The sequence below is a fragment of the Balaenoptera musculus genome, chromosome 12 (assembly GCF_009873245.2).
Source record: "Balaenoptera musculus isolate JJ_BM4_2016_0621 chromosome 12, mBalMus1.pri.v3, whole genome shotgun sequence".
Taxonomy (NCBI): Eukaryota; Metazoa; Chordata; class Mammalia; order Artiodactyla; family Balaenopteridae; genus Balaenoptera; species Balaenoptera musculus.
The window spans coordinates 44,794,509-44,817,475 of NC_045796.1; the positions used below are offsets into that span (position 1 = coordinate 44,794,509).

At 35.4% G+C, this 22,967-nt stretch overlaps 1 protein-coding gene and 1 pseudogene across 1 annotated transcript; both read right to left on the reverse strand.

Annotated features, from left to right (window-relative positions):
* Positions 1-1,175: 1,175 nt before the first annotated feature.
* Positions 1,176-3,733, reverse strand: LOC118904881 (annotated as a pseudogene).
* Positions 3,734-4,107: 374 nt separating this feature from the next.
* Positions 4,108-22,632, reverse strand: LOC118905446 (amine sulfotransferase-like). Its single transcript, XM_036872117.1, has 7 exons — positions 22,532-22,632; positions 20,536-20,687; positions 18,489-18,697; positions 15,251-15,377; positions 14,209-14,303; positions 6,250-6,436; positions 4,108-4,827 (listed from the first exon to the last, which is right to left on the reverse strand). The coding sequence occupies exons 2-7, from the start codon at positions 20,675-20,677 to the stop codon at positions 4,706-4,708; spliced, it is 882 nt and encodes a 293-aa protein (XP_036728012.1). The 5' UTR covers positions 20,678-20,687; positions 22,532-22,632; the 3' UTR covers positions 4,108-4,705.
* Positions 22,633-22,967: the final 335 nt, after the last annotated feature.

A 22,967-nucleotide genomic window follows, 5' to 3' on the forward strand; every position in this document is an offset into this window, starting at 1 on the left:
AAAAAATGTCAAAAAGATATGAATCCCTGATAGCTTCATACTTCTTGGTTCTACATCTTCAAGAAGTTCAAGAAAATTCTTATTCTGCTGTTCTGTGAATCATTTTAATGAACTACCCTATTTTGAATAAACTGCTTAGAAGTAGCTTGACCGAGATGCAAGGAGAAAGAGTTTCGAAAATGAGAGAAAATCTCAGATTTAATGTTCTTCACAAAGATGTAAATAGATGTTTTACCTGTGCAATAAAAATAAGCTAATTGCATGCACATGGAAAAGTAGTTAGTTGAAAAAAAGAAATGTAGTGAAAGTAAAATTTAAACTGCAGAAAATTGACTTAACAGATAGGAGTTTGGAAGTTTCCTAGAGAAGAAATTACAGGATTATAGAATGTGACCATTCTTAAGACTTTTGATCCTGTTTCAAAATTGCTATAAAGAACACTTGAACTAGTTTTGTCACAATTTATATGAGACAACATTCATTTTGCCTTACTCTAACATTGAGCATTCCTAGGGTTTTAAGCTTTTGCCAGTTATGAATCCCAATGTTTTATCTTTTCTCCAAACTGCAAGGGTTTTGTTCGTCTGGTAGCCCAGAAAATTTTCATGCCTGTGAATTATTTCACAAATTCTATTAATATATGAAAAAATACAGAAAACTTCACAAATTATACATGCACAGTGCGATGTATAGTCACAGTGTCTACACCTATGGAACCAGCACTAAGATCAAGAAGCAGAATATTACCAACACCCTAGGAATGCTCTCATTTGCCTGGCCAGTTATACCATCTCCCAAAGAGAACCAACTCTCCTTCTAAACCCATAAATTAATTTTACCTGTTTTTTAATCTTATATAATGAAGCATGAAATCAGTGTCTGGTTTTTTCCACTGAGTAGTATGTTTCTGAGATTCATGAATGTTTTCAAGTAGTGTAATTCACGCATCCTTACTGTTTCTCCTTTTATGAAATGTCAAAATTTACTTATTCATTTTACTGTCACGAACATTGGATTCTTTCCATTTGTTGGCTATTATGGACGATGGTGCCTTCAAGTATCAATGATTGTGAATTTACTAAATTTCTTCTTTTCAGTCTCTTCCAATTTTTTTTAAAGGTTTAAAGTTTCATTAGAAAAATCATACACAAAATAAAAAATATATTTATCAAGAACAATAATGGCATTATTTCATTCAGCAAATTCATTTAAAATATGAGTTACAGTATAGAAAGAGAAATGACAACATAAAGTCTCACACAACTAACTGATCTGGAAAACCAGTCCCTTAAAAGGCACTGTAGTTCCATTTTCCAAGCTCTCTTCTTAAGTTGAGGGTCTTCTGTAATTGGTTTTACATTGTTTTCTCCATAACAAGTTTAAAGATGCATGTCATTTCCTCATCACCAAGTACTTTATTCCCCAAAATGTTTAAACCATGTACCTGATAACCAGGTGTCTCTGTTGCCTCCAATTCTATTATTTTGTTAAGGAATATGAAACTGTTTTGAAACTCAATCCAAGATCAAGTCCATACCAAAGTTCTAGCACTTGGATATTTGTCCTTGTTCGCTTTTTAGGAAGTTTGATTACAGTCATCAGTAGCTGCACAACTGAGATTACAATGAGTATTTCTTTTTTCTCGTTGTAATGTCTGCCTACTAGGTTCTACCTCTTCCCTGCCCACCCCTGGGAGCTCCACCTCCCCAATCAGATTTAGATTTGGGAGGAGGTGATTTTGTTCCAAGTCTCTCAATTTCTTCTGTGGTCAAATTATATGAGTTATTTAAGATTTTTCAAAAAGGAAGAAAAAAGAAGTCTCTTTTTATTGTTTCAACAAGAAAATATTAAAAGCCTAAGAGAAGTTTACCATCTGTCCCAACTCCATTCCATCAAGGCTCTCAAACAGCTTCCCACTTGCTGTGACAGCAGTGGCAGGATGCCCATTATCAACTATTGTCAGCACTAGTATGATAATCCAGATTGGGTCTTTTTCACTGCTCACTTTATTTCTAAAAAGCAAAAGCCTTTGTAATTAGTTGAAATCTATCAGAATAAATTCAGTCTCTGAAAGTGAAGGTATTTGTGTTGTTCCATTCTGTTCGGTTACATGCACATGACAAAAGACAGGATGACTCATTTATTCTGGACAAAACCAGACAGTGACAACTGCAACGGAGGTTGGCTAAAATATTCCTGCAGTTTGGAGAAACTAAAGCAAAGTGCTTTAGTTCCACCTCTTCCTCCTCCTCTGGGAGCTCCACCTCCCCGATCAGATTTAGATTTGGGAGGAGGTTATTTTGGTCTAAGTCTCTCAATTTCTTCTGTACATCCAGTCAAGTAAGAATTTGGGGCACTGAAGTAGGATGCATACATTTCTGCATTGTAGTTGCTATTTGTAAGAGTTGGTCCAGCTGCAAGCCAGCCTGGTCGAATTGTACTATCTCTTCCAAATAAATGAAGGCGTCTTCTACCAAGACAAAAAAGTTCAATTATATGAAAAATTTCTACGGGCTTTTCTATATTGCCAATTTCAGGTTCTTCTGTGATAATCAAGTCAATGTCAACATTAGCATGAATGAAGTCCCACCTGTGCTACGCTTAACAGTTCCTTTGATCCCCATAAGGCAGTGTTCCTTTGTTCTCTGGAAGACAGCCTTTGGATCTAAAGTCTTAGTCTTCCCACGATTATTTTTATTGGTTTTAGTCCAACAAATATCTTCACATCTGTAACCCTACTTGCATAAACACACTCTTCCAAGGTCCAATCTCTCCCCAGAACCACACCAGAGAAAAATAAATGATCGAGGTGCTGCAATCTCATCAATTTCTAACTTCATGATATCACCCCAAGTCCAGCATTTTTCATTAGCAGTGATGCCAGTCTCTCTGTAATATTCTTCTAAAGGGGGTTCAAGAAGAATCACATCAAATTTGGGTGTTAGTTCTCTGATGTCAAAGGCTTCTATATCTGCTTGTAAGTACATAAGAGGAGTGTTAGATTTATCTATTAACTCATCCTTCAGCCTGATGAGCTCCCTCAGTTTAGGGTATTCTTCAAATCTGTCAGCCAAACCTACATCTCTGATGAAATTTTGAGGTCTATGTCCAGTGTCTACAAAATGTTGGCAGTAATCATTATGGGGATTTAAACTCTGTGTTCCCTTAAGAAAAGTACTAGAATCTTTGTAAATCTCTTCTTCATATGGCAAATTCTCTTCCTCCTGTTGCATTTCTAATTCATCCTTACATTCTTCCATTTTGTCTTTATCTGTCTCTCCTTCATCCTGATACTTAACGTTTTGCATTTGGAGCAGAGGTATCATAGGAAGCCCTGCAAGTTTCTCTTGTTTCAGCAATTTCTCTCTGCTCGTCTTTGCTATTTAACACAGCACCTAAACTGGCAGCACTTTCAGCTCCCAACTGCTGCGCCAGAAGCTGTCGCGGTAACTTCTGCCGCTCCCGGATCTCCTGCAAGTGGCTGCCCATGTCCCAACACTTGTTTTCCACTACCTCGAAAACTTGGCAATTAGTGGATGAATCCCCGTCCAATTTTTCCTCGGAGACTGTGGAACACAAAATTCTCCAGGAGTTTCAGGCGACGTGTACCCAGTATTTTTTCAATAGGTGTTTCCTCTTCCAATGTATTTATGCTTCACAAGTTTTTCGCCATTTGGGAATTACAAACTCATTCAGCTATATTTTTCTAGTTCTTCAAAATGATTTTATCTTAAATATTTAACTTTTTTTTCTTTTTGGTTTTTTTGTGTTTTTTTTGTTTGTTTGTTTGTTTTTAAGCAAGGGATACTTTTTTTTTTAATTTATTTATTTACGGCTGTGTTGGGTCTTCGTTTCTGTGCGAGGGCTTTCTCTAGTTGTGGCAAGTGGGGGCCATTCTTCATTGCAGTGCACGGGCCTCTCATCATCACGGCCTCTCCTGTTGCGGAGCACAGGCTCCAGACGCTCAGGCTCAGTAATTGTGGCTCACGGGCCTAGCCGCTCCGCGGCATGTGGGATCTTCCCAGACCAGGGCTTGAACCCGTATCCCCTGCATTGGCAGGCAGACTCCCAACCACTGCACCACCAGGGAAGCCCTTAACTATTAAATACACTTTGAATTCGTTTATTGAGTGACATGTTATGAATACGTCTATTTTTAATCCAAATAGTTAAATAATTGCACCATTACATGAAGTAATCCACCTCTGAAACTTCGATTTTCAGTGCAAATTTTGTGATCTCATAAATTATTAACAGATGCATGTGTTTACATGTGTTTTCTTTATTTCAACACTCATACTGATTTTAAACCAAAGAATTAATGTTTAATTAGAAGAAAGAAAGGACTTTTAATGTTGATTAATTCTAAATGTAATTATAGATAAAGAAAAAATACAGTCAACAGAAATCTCAATCATTTGAGAAATCTCAATCTCAAATCAAAAGACATGTAGAATTCATTTTGCATGCTATTTTTCCTTTTGTCATATTGGCTACCAATGCCGAATATTACTCAAATCATTTTAATTTAAAATGTTCAAAATGTCCATCAAACTCATGGCAACTAATGTAAGTACAGCTTACTCATTTTGGTTATTAATGAAGTCGTATAATTAACATTTATGTGAGCAGCGCAAATTAGTATGTATATTTAAAATATGCTTTCTGGCTAGTAGATTTTTTATGTGATTGTTATACACTGATTCTACTCCTCATTTATATCCCAGATGAACTTCAAGGGAAAATCTTTCATCTTCATTTGGAATATTCTGTCAAATCTTTCATTTTGCTCCACGGTCAAGTGATGTTTCCAGTCTCCAATGGTACCTAGTGAGATAAGCACATGGACAGCACTTGGTGAGGAGATAGCACTATCAGGACAAAAGTTTCCTGCAACCCACTCTAATCTGTTCTCCAAGGCAAGCTAAAGGTCTATCTGTTAGTTCCCCATGGGGCTTGATACCTTACTTTTTTCTTATACAGGGTTGAGCTAAGAAAAAATCTTAGGATGCGGTAACAGAAAATAGAGTTATCGTCCACTTCCTTATGTGTTAGACTTCCACCAGCCACGGCATTAAATTATAGCCTTTCCTTAGAAGGAAAAATAAAGCTAAAATACATGAAGAGATTAGAATATTTAAAAATATTTCAGTAAGTGCCAGGCACCACACTTGGCAAACTACATCTATCATGAATATAATTCTTAACCAACACTTCAAGATAAGTACTACTTCATTAAAAAAATTGGACCCAAGTGTTTTCAAGTAATGAAATCAAAGTCACAGAGGTTGGCCAGAGCTGCCATTGCTGCAGTTTTATATGACAAAAGTTTGAAACCATCATTATTAAGACAATTTTACAATGAAGATTAATAATTTGGCATTTTTAAGGTATCAGATTTTCTTATGTAAAGGTTATTGTTGGAATGTGGAATAGTAAGCAAGCTTTTATGGGCATGAAAAATGCTTTATATGTAATCTAATTGAGCAATGAGAAGTGAAAGCTGATAATACATGGGACAAAAGAAGAAATATCAATATCTACATCAATTTCAATAAGATCTTTAGATAATTAAGATCAATCAATGCCCATCACATAATGCTAACTTATGAATATTTTAGGGAATAAAATAGGAATAAATTAGAGAAGTACCCATTAAGTTTTAGAATGATGTACATTAAAAGATTAAATTAAAAAATTTTTGAGGTTAACGAGTATCAGAAGTAAAATACTTTCTTTCTTAACAACCCCTGGCATGTTATAGGAGCACAATAAAAACGTATAACACGTTGTTGAATAATTGAATAGCAGATTAGGTTAATGAGGTATCAGTCTACTTTTGACAATGAAGGAAATCTAACACATGAGGAAATTACAATAGTTCAAACCCCATCTCTCAAAACAAAATACATGTTAACTTTACTTCTAGGATGTTCTAGGAAAAATAAAACAAAGACTTGCAGCTATTCTGGTCACATCTATCCTTTGCCTCCAGATAAGACTTGGTAACACATTTTCAAGAGTAGGGTCACTTGTACTAGAAGGAAAGAACCTAATATTTATAAGTCAGAGTGGTTCTGTTTCCAGGGATACTTTTAGAGGCTATTTTCAGTTAGAATCTTTGGTCCTCTCTAGGGCCCAGATGGCAGTGCTCGGAAAGAAATGTTGGAAGCACTCCTTAATTAATCTAGGGGCCAAGGAGTCAAGAAAACGTTCAACATTTTGCTCCTCTTAACCACTGAGCATCACCTTTGCGCAGGAAATCTCCTTCATTTGTTCTTGTCCAGTTTTCAGATTTTAGAATATAATCGTAATTTGCTTGTGGATCAAGCTTCATGTTCTGAAATGTAGCCTGGTTCACAACAGCATCCAAGTCCTCTTCACTCAGTTCTTTTTCAAGAAAACTGCTGATTTTAAGCACAGAACTTCTGAGATCCTGAAAAAATTGTGTGTATAAGAGTCTATTAAGCCTATAAGGAATACATGAGTTACAGACCAACATCTTTATCACATATTGGAAAACTGAAAGTGCTTGGGGTTATTCTAAGTCTAAAGTTTGACAAGAATATATCACTACCTTATTTGTTCTTTGAAAATGAGTGCTCTGGTTGTCAGCTCTGTTAGAGCATCCTACTGTTTGATTTTATAAGGAGAACTCAGCTCAGTTCATTCAAATAACCAACACTATTAGGATAGCTAATAAGTTTAAGAAACTGTGCTAGATGCTGGAGAAGGTTAAGAGAATAATAACATGCTATCTGTGTTCATTAAGAATCCACAGTATCATGAGGAGTAGAGTCAAGCAAGTAATTAAATACCATGGGCACAAGAAAGAAAAGCCCAGGTCTGGATGGCTTCTTTGGTGACTTCTACAAAACATTTAAAGAATTAACAACAATACTCATCAAACTCTTCCAAAAAATTGAAAAAAAGGGAATACTTTCAAACTCATTAAATAAGGAGCATTATCCTGATACCAAAGCCAGAAAAACACTATGGGAAAAGAAAATTAAAGACCAATATCACAAAAGATAAAAATGCAAAAATCCTCAACAAATTACTAGCAAAATAAACCAACAACACATTAAGAGAATTATATACCATGATCAAGTGGGATTTACTCCTGTGATGCAAGCAAGGTTAAACATATGATAATCAATAACGTAATGCCACATTTACAGAAAAAAGATAAAGAAACGGCATGATTATCTCAACTGATGAAGAAAAAGCATTTGACAATATCCTTCACCTTTTCGTGACAAAACACTGAATGAAGGAAGAATAGAAGGAAACTACCTCCACCTAAAAGGTCATATATGAATTACCTACTACTAATATTGTACTCAATGGTGACAGACTGGAAGATACCTTGCAAAGATCAAGAACAAGGCACTTTTTTCAACATAGTACTGGAAGTCCAAGCCAGAGCAATTAGGTAAGAAAAAGAAATAACCGGCATCCAAACTGGAAAAGAAGTAAAATTATTTCTCTTCACAGACAATATGATTTTATACATAGAAGACCCTAAGATTCTGCAAAACAAACTGTTAGGACTAATATACAAATTTTAAAATGCTGCACAGTATAAAACCAACAGGCAAAAGTCAGTCGCTTTTCTATATAATAACAAAGAAAAATCCAAATGGAAATTTTTTTTAAATTCCATTTACAAGTTCAGCAAAAAGAAAAAAATATTTAGGAATAAATTTAACAAAGAGGTGAAAGATTTGTGTACTCAGAACTGCAAGTCACTGGAAAAAAAATTAAGGAAGACACAAATAACTGGACCAACATCCAATGTTGATGAATTGGAAGACTTAATAATGTCAAGATATCAATACTACCCAAAGTGATTCACAGATTCAATGCAGTCCTTATCAATATCCCAGTGACATTTTGCACATAGAAAATTTCTTCTAAAATTTATGTGGAATCTCAAGGGACCCTGAAAGTCTAAAGCAATCGTGAAAACAGAGAGGAAAGTTGGAGGCATCAGACTCCTGAGTTCAAAACTTACCACAAAACCACATTTATCAAAACAGTGTGGTGCTGACATAAAGTCAGACAGATAGGTCAATGGAACAGAATGTACAGCCCAGAAAGAAACCCCTACATATAAGATCAAATGAATTTTGAGAAGGGTACCAAGATCATTCAATGGAGAAAGGACAGCTTTTTCAATAAATAGTTTTGAGAAAACTGAATGTCTACATGCAAAAGGATAACTATGGTATGCTATTTATACCATTTACAAAAATTAACTCAGAATGAATTAGGCTTAAATATATTTCTCCAAGGATAATATATAAAAAATGTATAAGCACATAAAAAGATACTCAACATTATTAATCACTAAGGAAACATAAAACAAAAACCACAATGAGATACTTCACAAGGACTAGAATGGTTATTATTTAAATAAATAAATAAATAAAATAACAAGTGTTGATGAAGACGTGGAGTAATTAGAAATACCTCATGTACTACTAGTAGGAATAAAATGGTGCAGTCAGTATGGAAAATAGTATGAATAGTATGGGTGTTCCTCAAAAAAATAAGTATATAATTACGATATCATCCAACAATTCCACTTGTGGGTATAAACCCACAAGAATTCAAAAGAGGGGGTCAGATAGTTGTCACACACGTTTGTGGCAGCATTATTCACAATTGCCAAAAGGTAGAAGCAATCCATGTGTCCATCAATGGATGAATGAATAACAAAATGTGGCATAGAGATACCACAATGGAATATTATTCACCCTTCAAAAGAAAGGAAAATCTGACATATTCTACAACCTGGATGAATCTTGATGACATTATGCTAACTAAAATAGGCAAGTCAAAAAAATTAAATACTAGTCTACTCACATGAGATACTGAGTTGTCATATTTGTAGTGACAGAAAATAAAATGGGGCTAAGAGATGGGAGAAGGGGGACTGATTGTCTTGGAATACAGTAGCAGTTTTTCAAGATGAAAAAACTCTGGAGATGGATGATGGTGATGGTTGCAAAACGATGTGAAGACACTTAATACCACAGAACTGTACACTTAAAATGGTTAAAGAGCTAAATTTTATGTTATAGATATTTTGGCACAATAAAAATAAATACACTGGTGGGAAAAACTGGAAACAGAAACACCTTGTGCAATGGTAGCATACAGGAAAGTGAGATAAATTTATCTTGGAGAGATTTGAGCAATTTTCAGGAAGAAAAAACATTTCTTCCAATTGAAGATAGAAGGACAAGAAATGTCCCTAGAAAAGCGGGAAAATTCCTTTCTGAGTTTGAGAGTAAGTCCCAAACTAAAGAAACTTGAAAACCCTTTTATATTCAACAAGTATTGAACTTCAATATGCTTGGTACTTGATAGATTCACAAAAATGTAACTAAAAAGGTAGGTTGGAAACAGGATAAATGGCCTTGTAAGCTTGATGTGTACTTTAGTATTTATATTTTGGGTAAATGGTATTTCCTTTTAGTTAGTGGAAGAGGTTGAGTGGGATGGGGTAATTAAAATAACAGAATCTTAGTTATCGAATTATTTCTACAAATAATTTCTATATAAAATAACTAGCATACAATCAAGATACATGAAAAGCTAATACAATGTAAACCCAATCAAAAAATGGGCAGAAGACCTAAATAGACATTTCTCCAAAGAAGGCATACAGGTGGCCAACAGGTACATGAAAAAATGCTCAACATCACTAATTATTAGAGAAATGTAAATCAAAACTACAATGAGGTATCACCTTCCACCAGTCAGAATGGCCATCCTCAAAAAGTCTACAAATAATAAATGCTGGAGAGAGTGTGGAGGAAAGGGAACCCTCCTACACTGTTGGTGGGAATGTAAATTGGTGCAGCCACTATGGAAAACGCTATGGCAGTACCTTAAAAACTAAAAATAGAGTTACCATATAATCCAGCAATCCCACACCTGGACATATATCCAGAAAAGACAAAAACTCCAGTTTGAAAAGATGCATGCACCCCAATGTTCATTACAGCACTAATTACAATAGCCAAGACATGGAAGCAACATGAGTGCCCATCAACAGATGAATAGAAAAAGAAGATACAGAATATATATACAGTGGAATATAACTTGGACATAAAAAAGAATGAAATATTGCCATTTGGAGCAACATGGATGGACCTAGAGATTATCATACTAAATGAAGTAAGCTACACAGAGAATGACAAATATTATATGATATCACTTATATGTGGAATCTAAAAAATAATACAAATGAACTTATTTACAAAACAGAAACAGAGTCACAGACATAGAAAACAAACTTATAGTTACCAAAGGGGAAAGGGTGAGAGAAGGATAAATATATACACATATATATATGTAAAACTGAATCACTTTGCTATGTACATGAAACAAACACAAGGTTATAAATCAACTATACTTCAATTTAAAAAGATACTACAGCATAGCCAGAAACAAGCAGAAATGAAGATAACAGAAATTTAATGAAGTTATTACAGATACTTCAATTATCTGAAAGAATATTTAACTTACTACGCTTATGATATTCAAGGTATAAAAGACAAAAATTAAAATTTGACAGAAACATGGATACTAATAAAAAATAACATAGCCAATTTAAAAAAGATCCCAATTGATGAATATAAATGAAGACCTTGGTGAATAATTTTAATAGTAGACTAGACTCAGATGAATAGAGAGACAGCAAACTGGGAGCTAGGGACAAAAAAACACTTAACAAATGGTACATAATGTTCAGACTATACTACAAAGCTACAGTAATCAAGACAATATGGTGCTGGCACAAAAACAGAAACATAGATCAATGGAACAGGATAGAAAGCCCAGAGATAAACCTATACACATATGGTCACCTTATCTTTGATAAAGGAGGCAAGAGTATACAATGGAGAAAAGACAGCCTCTTCAATAAGTGGTGCTGGGAAAACTGGACAGCTACATGTAAAAGAATGAAATTAGAGCACTCCCTAACACCATACACAAAAATAAACTCAAAATGGATTAAAGACCTAAATGTAAGGCCAGACACTATCAAACTCTTAGAGGAAAACATAGGCAGAACACTCTATGACATCAATCACAGCAAGATCCTTTTTGACCCACCCCCTAGAGAAATGGAAATAAAAACAAAAATAAACAAATGGGACCTAATGAAACTTGAAAGCTTTTGCACAGCAAAGGAAACCATAAACAAGATGAAAAGACAACCCTCAGAATGGCAGAAAATATTTGCAAATGAAGCAACTGGCAAAGGATTAATCTCCAAAATTTACAAGCAGCTCATGCAGCTCAATATCAAAAAAACAAACAACCCAATCCAAAAATGTGCAGAAGACCTAAATAGACATTCCTCCAAAGAAGATATACAGATTGCCAACAAACACATGAAAGGATGCTCAACGTCACTAATCATTAGAGAAATTCAAATCAAAACTACAATGAGGTATCACCTCACACCAGTCAGAATGGCCATCATCAAAAAATCTACAAACAATAAATGCTGGAGAGGGTGGGGAGAAAAGGGAACCCTCTTGTTCTGCTGGTGGGAATGTAAATTGATACAGCCACTATGGAGAGCAGTATGGAGGCTCCTTAAAAAACTAAAAATAGAACTACATATGACCCAGCAATCCCACTACTGGGCATATACTCTGAGAGAACCATAATTCAAAAAGAGTCAGGTACCACAATGTTCATTGCAGCTCTATTTACAATAGCCAGGTCATGGAAGCAGCCTAAGTGTCCATCGACAGATGAATGGATAAAGATGATGTGGCATATATATACAATGGAATATTACTCAGCCATAAAAAGAAACGAAATTGAGTTATTTGTAGTGAGGTGGATGGACCTAGAGTCTGTCATACAGAGTGAAGTAAGTCAGAAAGAGAAAAATAAATACCGTATGCTAACACATATATATGGAATAAAAAAAATGGTTATGAAGAAACTAGGGGCAGGACAGTAATAAAGATGCAGACTAGAGAATGGACTTGAGGACACAGGGAGGGGGAAGGTAAGCTGGGACTAAGTGAGAGAGTGACATGGACATATATGCACTACCAAATGTAAAACAGATAGCTAGTGGGAAGCAGCCGCATAGCACAGGGAGATCAGCTCGGTGCTTTGTGACCACCTAGAAGGGTGGGATAGGGAGGGTGGGAGGGAGGCGCAAGAGGGAGGAGATATGGGGATATATGTATATGTATAGCTGATTCACTTTCTTATAAAGCAGAAACTAACACACCATTGTAAAGCAATTACACTCCAATAGAGCTATTTCTATCTCCATTTCAACTACATATTGCTGGATCCTTGAGGCCAGGAGGCAGAGATTGTTTCTTCACAGTCACTGTGGTGCTAGGGATAGCACCTCCATCCCCATGAAAAATGTACAAAATCCTCTGAGATAACCTACATGGGCTTTGGGAGCTTCTGATGTAATGCCATTGGAGAACCAGGTATAAACAATGTTAGGTAAAATTATCAAGAAATTTCCAGGGCTTCCCTGGTGGCGAAGTGGTTGAGAGTCTGCCTGCTAATGCAGGGGACACGGGTCCGAGGCCTGGTCTGGGAGGATCCCACATGCCGCGGAGCAACTAGGCCCGTGAGCCACAACTACTGAGCCTGCGCGTCTGGAGCCTGTGCTCCGCAACAAGAGACGCTGCGATGGTGAGAGGCCCGCGCACCGCGATGAAGAGTGGCCCCCGCTTGCCGCAACTAGAGAAAGCCCTCGCACAGAAACGAAGACCCAACACAGCCAAAAATATAAATTAATTAATTAATTAATTAATTAATTATTTTTAAAAAAAGAAATTTCCAAGGGAGGTAGTAGACAAGGAAAGGCCTGAAAATCTACTTCAACATTGATGGGACTTAATTGCTTGAGAAAATTGGGATCTTTTCTTAGAAAGAGCTTTAAAGCAGAAAAACTTGAGTTGACTAAAGTCTATCTTCCCCAACAGGGGAAATTGAAAGAAGATTCTCTCCCCATTATATACTTTAAAATTGTTTTATTTGAAAGACTGGTGAAAAACCTACATTAAAATACATAAAAAATGAGCTACTTGGTGAAAGGTAAGTTAAAAGAGGTACTTGGTGATAGTATATTGATGACGGAACAGAGAAATATACAAGAGGGTTTCATAGTTTACTCTGTGGTTTCTATGTCCAAATTTTCAATAAATTCTATTGTTTACTAATACTTTTGTTATGAGCACGTTCTTGTGGAGGAACTCAAATATAAAAATAGGGAAGGTATAAGATTTGCATTTTGAGATGATAATTCTGGTTGAAAAATGAAGAATAAACAGAGATGTGCTGAGATTGAAGGTAGGCAAACCGGTTAGGAAGGCTGCTATAAATGATGACCTGAACTAAGGAAGGGGCAATAGAGATTGAGATAAATTTGCATCTTCCACAAAGGAATCAGAAACAGAATTCACATGACTTGTTAATTGATTGATGAAATGAAGAAGCAAGAGTCAAGGAGGTGATAAGTATGAGGCTGGTTTCTGATTTGGGTCACTTGAGATACAGTGCATTTCATGGGAGGAGAAGCAGCTTCTTAAGTTCTATTTTAAACATGATTTGTTTGAAGTCAAATATTAGATATACAAGTGGGTATATAGAAGACAGGTGTAATATATATGTGCCTGGGCTGATTTGTATATATGGGATTCCATAATTTATTCCCAAACCCACTCCAATCTGGTTTAATGTACTTCATTCTATACGTCATGTAACTAGATTTAACGGACATTTTAAACTTTTGTTTTTACTTCATTTCTCAGCCCTTAAAGATTAAAAAGTTCATAAAAATCATTCTTGACGCACCCAAGTGGCTTCTGTCACCACACACTCTTCTTTTCTTGCTACGTTTCTGATTGTATCTTTTCTGTTACCTGGGTAGGCTTTCTCTCTGTACCCAAACTATTTGTCTTAATGTCTCTCAATTACAGACTCTAGTTCTTTTCTCTCTCTCTCTCCTCTTTCTCCCTTTCTTTCTTCCTCCTCTTTTTCTACCTTTCTCCCTTCCCACTCTCAATTTTATGCACAATCATAGTTTCAGTTATAGTCTATACAGTGATACAAAGATAACTAGGAGAATGCAGTTCATTAACCAAGATAAGAAAGGCTCTCAAAGGAATAATTTTAAAAACAAAACACTCCTCCTACCTTCTTCATCTCCTCATACATCATGAACAAAATATTGAAGTCATGTCTGTGTTCATACCAGCCTCTGATGTGATCAAACCAAAGGCTTCCCATCACTGTGGAAAATTAATACATAAGAAGGTAAAGATGTTGCACTTATTGAACAGCAAACTACAGTTTTCCTTTTCTGTTCTGGATCATCAAGACAAATCAAGCACCCACCACGGAACTAGATCTATGCTACCTTTTTAAAATGGTGTTTGGGCAAACAAGTACATGGTTTTCACAGAAACCTGCCTTTGCAAGGTACTCTGTGTATGTGAGGAATAGGGAATTCAGAAAAAACAATCTCAAAGAATTCATTTTGAAGATTTCTTTAAGGTAAGCCCCTTCCTTTTCCTACTTCCTCCACCTGAAAACATAAGTCTTTATTTACCCTCTTGTTGCCTATTTTAAGATCTGTGCAGAGCAAGTTTAGCTATTTATTTATATTGGGTTGGCCAAAAAGTTCATTCGGGTTTCTCCATAAGATGTTAGAGAAAAACCCGAAAGAACTTTTTGGCCAACCCAATATTTAGCTAACCTGAATATAATTTTTGAAATGAGTGAGAGCCCTGATTGTACATTCCACAAGCCTCTTGCATCAATTAATCCTCCTCAGTGCTGGAATGAACATTTCACAGCTGCGATATAAGGCGTACCCAAGGGCCATGACAGAGCACAAAAACTTCACCCAACCTAAACATTAGCTATATTGAAACACCTGGATCTAACTTTGGATCTAGCCAGTTTGAATTGCTAGGCCATTTGTAGATCTCTTTTCATTTGGTCAAAATATATCTTTGCAACCTTGACAATCCCCAGAGTGGTCCTGCTGAGGATAGAAAAGCCTTTGGGTGACAGATTAAGTTGACAGACAATAGTGACCGCTTATGTGCAATTCCCCCTTCTATGATTACCCTTCTCCATCTCTCCAAACTTTGTTCCACAGGTTTGAGAATTGTTGACCAAACAGCAACATTGCCTCATAAACATGTTTCCTGAGAAATGAATTAATAGTTACCTTTTCCATCTAGAAACCTTTTCATGAAATGTTCTATGTTATCTGAAGGTTCAAATGTAACTAACCAATTTGAAAAATGAAAATATGAAGTCAAAACATCCTTGGGGTTTCTATAGATGTAAATAATCTGCAGGGGGAAGAGTGAAACAATTTTAACAATTCTTGCTTATCTTAACAGATTTTTTAACATCTACATAATATTACATCATATGAATGCATAATAATTTATTTTATCTAGGAAAATCATAATGCTGTTTTAGGGAAAGACAACTAATTTCAATAAACGCATAAGAAAAAGGAAAAATGTTGTGGAATTATGAAGGTAACAGGGTCAGATATACTTATAATGGACTTTAATTAAATCTTCAAAAAATTCTGTTGATTTACATTTATAACTACTTGATAACTTAGCAAAAATACCAAAAGCTTCTAAACTTATTTTACAAGACTAGAATAAAAGCAATACTAAAATAAAGATAGAGCAATCGCAAAAAATTAAAGTATATTTTTAAATATTTACAGATAAAAATTTCTGAGTAAAAGAAAACAAAACTCTTCTTGCAGTATGTTAAAACAAGTATTAAACTATAAACAAGTAGGATTTATTCCAGAAATAGAACATTAGTAAATTATTAATGAATTTCATTTCACTATAAATTGAAGGGAGGTTTGGGGAGGAGGGGAGACGTGGTACCTTCAGATTTGTCAAAAAAGGCATTTTATGTGAGTAGACCTTTTCTGAAGAGCAAAAAGAAAAAAAAAAAGTAAAACTCCAAGTAAACTAAGAACAGGAAAAAATTATTTCTCAGCATCATGTGCCTCAAAAATCAATTGCAAAACAAAGCAAAACAGAAAAACAAAACTAAGAAAAGATATTAAAAATGCTACAAAGATAAGAGAACAACATTCATCATCACCTCCATTATTCTGTTTTTTTCTGCAGATTTTAACTAAGGAAATAGAAATGCAAATATTCGAAAGTAAAGGAATATAAAATGTATTATTATTTTAAGAAGAAATATATTCCAGGGCTTCCCTGGTGGCGCAGAGGTTGAGAATCTGCCTGCCGATGCAGGGGACACGGGTTCGAGCCCTGGTCTGGGAAGATCCCACATGCCGCGGAGCAACTGAGCCCGTGAGCCACAATTACTGAGCCTGCGCGTCTGGAGCCTGTGCTCCGCAACAAGAGAGGCCGCGACAGTGAGAGGCCCGCGCACCTTGATGAAGAGTGGCTCCCGCTTGCCACAACTAGAGAAAGCCCTCGCACAGAAACGAAGACCCAACACAGCCATAAATAAATAAAAAATAAATAAATAAATAAATAACAAAAGAAAAAACAGCACAAGGAAATCTTTAAAAATATATATATGGGGCTTCCCTGGTGGCGCAGTGGTTGAGAATCTGCCTGCCAATGCAGGGGACACGGGTTCGAGCCCTGGTCTGGGAAGATCCCACATGCCACAGAGCAACTGGGCCCGTGAGCCACAATTACTGAGCCTGCGCGGCTGGAGCCTGTGCTCCGCAACAAGAGAGGCCGCGATAGTGAGAGGCCCGCGCACCGCGATGAAGAGTGGCCCCCGCTTGCCACAACTGGAGAAAGCCCTCGCACAGAAACGAAGACCCAACACAGCCATAAATAAATAAATAAATAAAATAATTAAAAAAAAATATATATATATATATATTCCAGAGAATATAGGGAAAATTAATAAAACTAATAAGAGAAATTAAGGAAGCCAAATATAATAGTGTACCAAAATCAGTGCCATTTACTTTATAACTAAACAGAAAAAATAATTGTGAAAAAATTACCTGTTCATAGTATCCATAAAATAGGAATAAAAAACTTCAACTTCAGAAAAAAAAAATGTGTAAAAAACATGCAGAGAAAAACATAGCACATGAGGTGGGTTTGAAAGTAGACCTGATAAATAGAGCATCAGAATAATGCAGGATGAAATGTTGGAGTACTGCAATGCTAATGATTGTCCTAGAATTAATCTATATAATTGATCAATTCTAATCAATATCTAAATATTATTGAGGGAATAAACGTATTAAAAATAAAGTTGATGGCAATTTGCCTTATCAGTTATAATATGAAGAACTGTCACATATTAAACAGATCGTACCAATTTTGGTATGAAGAATGCAGGATCAGAGGGAGGAACTATGGAAATGTAGTATATCAAAGTGCAGACTTCAAATTAGTAGGAAAGACTAAATACTTAACAACTCATAGATGGTCAACTGGCCAACCCCCTAGCAAATATCATGCAATAGTCGTATTTCAAATCACATGTATTACCAGATATAATTTACAGTGAAATGTAAAAAAATAAATACATAAAGTTAATTAGAAAAAATCTGGAGTGTATTTGCATATATTTTTTTCTTTTGGTGGGGAAATGTTTTCTTGGCAAGACACAAGATCCAGAAGCTATGAAAGAAAGATTGATAGGTTGATTATATAATATTAGAATCATTCAACAATTTGTAAAGGTAAATTGTTAATTGGGAAAATATTTCCCCCATATAAAGGCTTCTGCAAAACAGTAAATAAAAGACAAGCTAGAGAAAAATGGGCAAAGAATATAATAGATATTTCAAGATCTCGAAATATATAAAAAGATGCTCAAACTTATTAAAAACAAAAAGGTTGCAGTGACTTAAGAATGAGATTGCTTTTACCTAGCACACAATCTCTGGTGAGTGTGTGAGGAAAAAATCATTCTTGCTATTTGAGAAGTGTGAATTGATACATTATAGAAGGCAAATAGATAATAAGTACCAACACAAAACTTTTGGACACTTTAACCTGAAAATTCTACCTTTAGGAAAGCATTTCATCAGAACAAAAAAGTGCAAAGATCTATGAGAATGTTTATTGCTATATGATATGTTCATTGGCTGCCACCTACCTGTCCATCAATACACATTCAATATTGTGTAGTCATACAGCAAAATCCTACTAAACCATTAAAAGATAGAACTATACATGCTGACATAAAATCATTTTTACTATATGTTACATAATTATACTGCAAACAATGATGTATGGTCACCCAATTTATATATATACTTATAATTTTGTATATATTTTTATTATGTAAAACAAGATTATAAAGACTATAGTAATCACATTTGAAAAGATGTGGATGAATGGGGCTGGAAAACAATATCTGAATAAAGTAATTTTGTCTGTGAAAAATGTCTATAAGCTATTTCTGTGACTTACTTTAGCTTTTTGCTTCTTGAGACCTTTCGGTGCTAAATAATATGGGATGTGGGAAGTGAAGAGACGAGGGGATGGTCTGTTGACATGGTCCACTTTGTGTGAACTGTGTTCCAGGAAGGGGACTCTATCACATGTGTTCACCATTTCACTTCTGTTACGATGTCCTTCAAAATAAATCAAGCTTAATATCTGCTGAGTCCAGATTGTACCTGTGAAAACAAATAATCTTGTTTTCAACTCTGAGTTAATTTTTAATTATAAATGTCAACAGTAAGGCTGTCCTTCTCAAAATTATTTGGAACCTTTATTTCTCTTAATCACTCTAAGGATGCCAATAATTTGCCCAATTTTTTGTTTGTCTGCATTTACATTAAAATTAATGAAGATAAAATCAAGGACTCAGTTCCTTTTTCACGCTGAAGAGCTGTGATGCTTCTGACTCCATGATAGCAGTGATTCAGATTAATCTTTCAGCTCCTCTCTTTCCTGTACTTCAAGTAAAGTCTGTTTCCACAATTTTCTCTGACTACCTTTGTTTCTCTTTCCTTAGTCTCCTTTCTTAGAGTGTTATCTTTTAGAAGACAAGTTAAGAACTCAAGTCCTCTTTTACTTTTTTTGTTTACTTATTGTGTAGCATAAGTCTTCCCACACAATATTGAATAACAGTAGTGATAGCAGGTATTCTTGTCTTGGTCCTGATTTTAAATGTAGTATTTATTTGTATCACTGTTGCACATGATATTGTGGAAACTTTGGTAAACTCTCTTTATCAAGTTCCCTTTTCTCCTTAGTTTGCTAATGGTTTTCATTATGAATGACTGCTGAATTTTTTGAATGCTTTATTGAGATGATAATTCAGGCTTTCTCTTATACTTCAGTAATGTGGGTGAACTACATTAATAATTTTTTAAACCAATCTTGACTCTTGAAATAAACCCACTTTTGTCATAGTGTATTTATGTTTTAACATTGCTAAATGTGTTTTGCTTATATTGGGTTTAGGATTTTTGCATTTTTGTCCATGAATATACCATCAATGTTCTAAAAGGATGTGAGATGCCAAAAGTCTCACAATGTCACTATGCAACCGACGTACCTACGTGATCGATTTGATGCAATTTATAGTGAATCCTGGGGAGACTCACTAATCTCCTCTCCAAGATGAGCGAGAATCCAGCAAGCTGCACTGGGGACTGGTGTGTTGTGTCCCAAACACTAGACTAGGATTAATGGGAAAAAAAGACTCTTTTATGGACTGCAGTGCTTGACCTAAAACTAAGCAAACTGAGATACCACTAACATCTAATGCAGGAAAAAAAGAGCTCAATCAGATGTGCTCATAAGTTCTGAGAGTGGAAGAATTCAGGGGTAAAGCAATGTGTTACTAATTTGGGGAAAGTAAACAAGGTCATGAGTTTCAAAGTAGATTAAAAGGGAGGGACTGGAGCATTTTCATGAAAATCAGGAATACTTTTTTTATTGCCTTAGACTCCAGTATATCTTTGAACCACATTAAATACTCCATACAACATTGCTTCAATGGCACCAGTCATCCTATCATCCTATGTTCTGAAAAGTGCAATATAAAAAATAAGGCTGGGTTTTTGTCTTCTTTTTTTTTGGAATGTAAGATTAAGAGCAATTCATTTTAGTTTAAAACTATTGCTTTATTCTAGGGAAATAAAAAGCAATTAGAGTAATTGAAAAGAATACTAGGAATTAGTTCTGACTGAGATATGATGGTAACAAAAATCTTCCTAGGTTTTTAAATATATTTTCTTCCATTCTCAGACCAAGCCAACAGGTCAGTATTTACCAAGTATCTCCTCTTGGTTCAATATTTGGTCTCTTCATATATTCTAACAGAAATGACAATATATGCATTTCAAATGCATAGAGATTTGATATTTATTTAGCTTTTTGTGATCCTAAACAGTTCTGTAAATGTAGATGGGTTACCATCAATGTCTGGAAAAGGGCACATTTGTACACATGAATTACCAAACCATGGTGAAGACTAAAACAGGTGGCCACTCCTCAAACTTACCAGATTTTGGATATGTAATTATAAACACATCATCATCTCTAATTTCAAAATCATCTAAATGTTCTATAAGGTCAACATTAAGTAAAGAACGTTGAAAATAACAGCCTTTAAAGTTCAGTAAATACGGGTCTGTGTTGTCCATAATTATTCACCTACAAGTAAAAACAGATACAATTATTTCAAAGTTCTGAGTATTTCATAATAACGACTAACACTTCCTGAGTGTTCAGTATGTGCAAAATGTCCCATGTGTATCAACTCATTTAGCATACAAACCACCTTCTCTACATTAAATCATTTACTCTTCACAGCACCCCAAAGTTGCTAAAGGTATTGTTATTACAACTACTTCAAGGATTAAGAAACTAAGATACTAAGAGGTTAAACATCTCTTCCTAAAACCCCATGAATGAGTTATAATCATGATTCCAAACATACAGATAAGAAAATTAAGGCACAAGAGGTTCGGCAAACTGTTCAAGGTGGCCCAGCTGCAGGAGTGATGCCAGACAATTTAGCCAGAGTCCATGCTTTTAATCACTTTATCATATTTTCTTAATACTTTATATTTTTATTCTTACATTTTTTCATTGTTCCAGAAATAGAAAATTCTTTAATTAATACAATTTTAATTTCTGTTTGGTTCTTTTTCTGGAGTATAAATAATCTGCTGTCTGTGAAAGAAGCTTCTGAGGCTTTGAGATCTGATACACTGTTTGAAATGAATTGTGGGAGATGTTTTGCATGAGAAATACTAATTGCATTTACTTTGGAAATGTTCCCTTATATAGTTGCAAGATGTTTTATGGTGATCGTCATCTTTTCCAAAAGGAGTTTTTTTATCCGAATTCTGAAATAAATCTAAAAATGAAAGCCCAAAATCAGAAGCAAACTGTCTAAGATACACCTGTTCAAAAATTGGACCAGGGACTTCCCTGGTGGCTCAGTGGTTAAGAATCCGCCTGCCAATGCTGGGGACACGGGTTCAATCCCTGGTCGGGGAAGATCCTACATGTCACAGAGCAGCTAAGCCTGTGCGCCACAACTACTGAGCCCACGTGCCACAACTACTGAAGTCCACGCACCTAGAGCCCATGCTCCACAATAAGAGAAGCCACCACAATGAGGAGCCCACGCACCACAACGAAGAGTAGCCCCCGCTAGCCACAACTAGAGAAAGCCTCTGCGCAATAACGAAGACACAACGCAGCCAAAATAAATAAATAAATAAATAAAAATTTTTTTAAAAAGTTTAAAATTGGACCAGGCAAGCATTTCTTTATTAGCCATGCCTGAGAAATGTTGAATGTGAAATAGGTGAGGGATCCCAGAAGTTCTAATAACGTTAGATTTAGAACAAGCATATATTTTCATTATGCACTTTTTAAAATTTCTGTGAACAGCAAGAAAATGAATTTGTTAAAAAGCTGCACATATGGTTTTGTCTAAATTGCATGTCAAGAAACAATTAATCCCTTTACAAACAATCAAACTTGAAGTGAAAGCCAAGGATGACAGTGTGAGTCACTGTCACATACCTCCTGATGCCCCACAAAGCCACTCCAAACATGCCCTAAAAAACACCAATTTCATAAACTCAGAATGCTGAGAAGAGAGGAAAGAGTGCCAGGCAGCCCACAGAAACATTCTGAACATCACTCTTTTTTGCTATTTGTAAGCTTAATCTCTCTTGCACTGTCTCAGGAGAGAGAAAATTAGAGAGCTTTTTGTCACAGAAACAAGAGAAAAAGAGTGTAGATTCATATAGGATCTCAGTATTGGCAAATCATATATTGTTTGTATCTCCTTGATGAATATAGAAGAAAGTGCTTGGATAAAGAGATAGGACATCTAATGTCTCCCTCTTATTCATTCACTGAAGTCTGAAAGAATAGAAGGAAAAACAGAAAATTGAGGAGAAAAAAATAAATACATTTGTATGCTGAAGAGAGGGTGAGACTTGAAAAGGCTCTGAATCTACCCTTTTTCTACTCACTGTTACAGATAAACTGAGGAAGCAAAATCCACTTCTGATATAACTTTAAGGATGATAGTGATCCACTTGTGGTTGAGAAAGAAATATTCCCTGCAGAGTTTGTCTTGGCCAATGAGTAGTGTTCTAGGGTGTAAACAGCTAGCTCAATTTGGATAAATAAATTGGGTAAGATTTAGTTGACATTAAGATTATCTGGTTACTCCAGAAAAAGCAAAGGAGTCAAATACTAGAGAGCTTCAGGTACACAGTAGTCCTGTTTACTTAATTTTGGCATCTGTACAAAACACAAATCAGTCTGTGTGATACACCACATCAACAGATTGAAGGATAAAAACCATATGATCATCCAATAGATGCAGAAAAAGTTTCTGACAAAATTCAAAAACACCCATTTATGATTTAAAAAACTCTCCGGAAACTAGTTTACCTAGTTCTC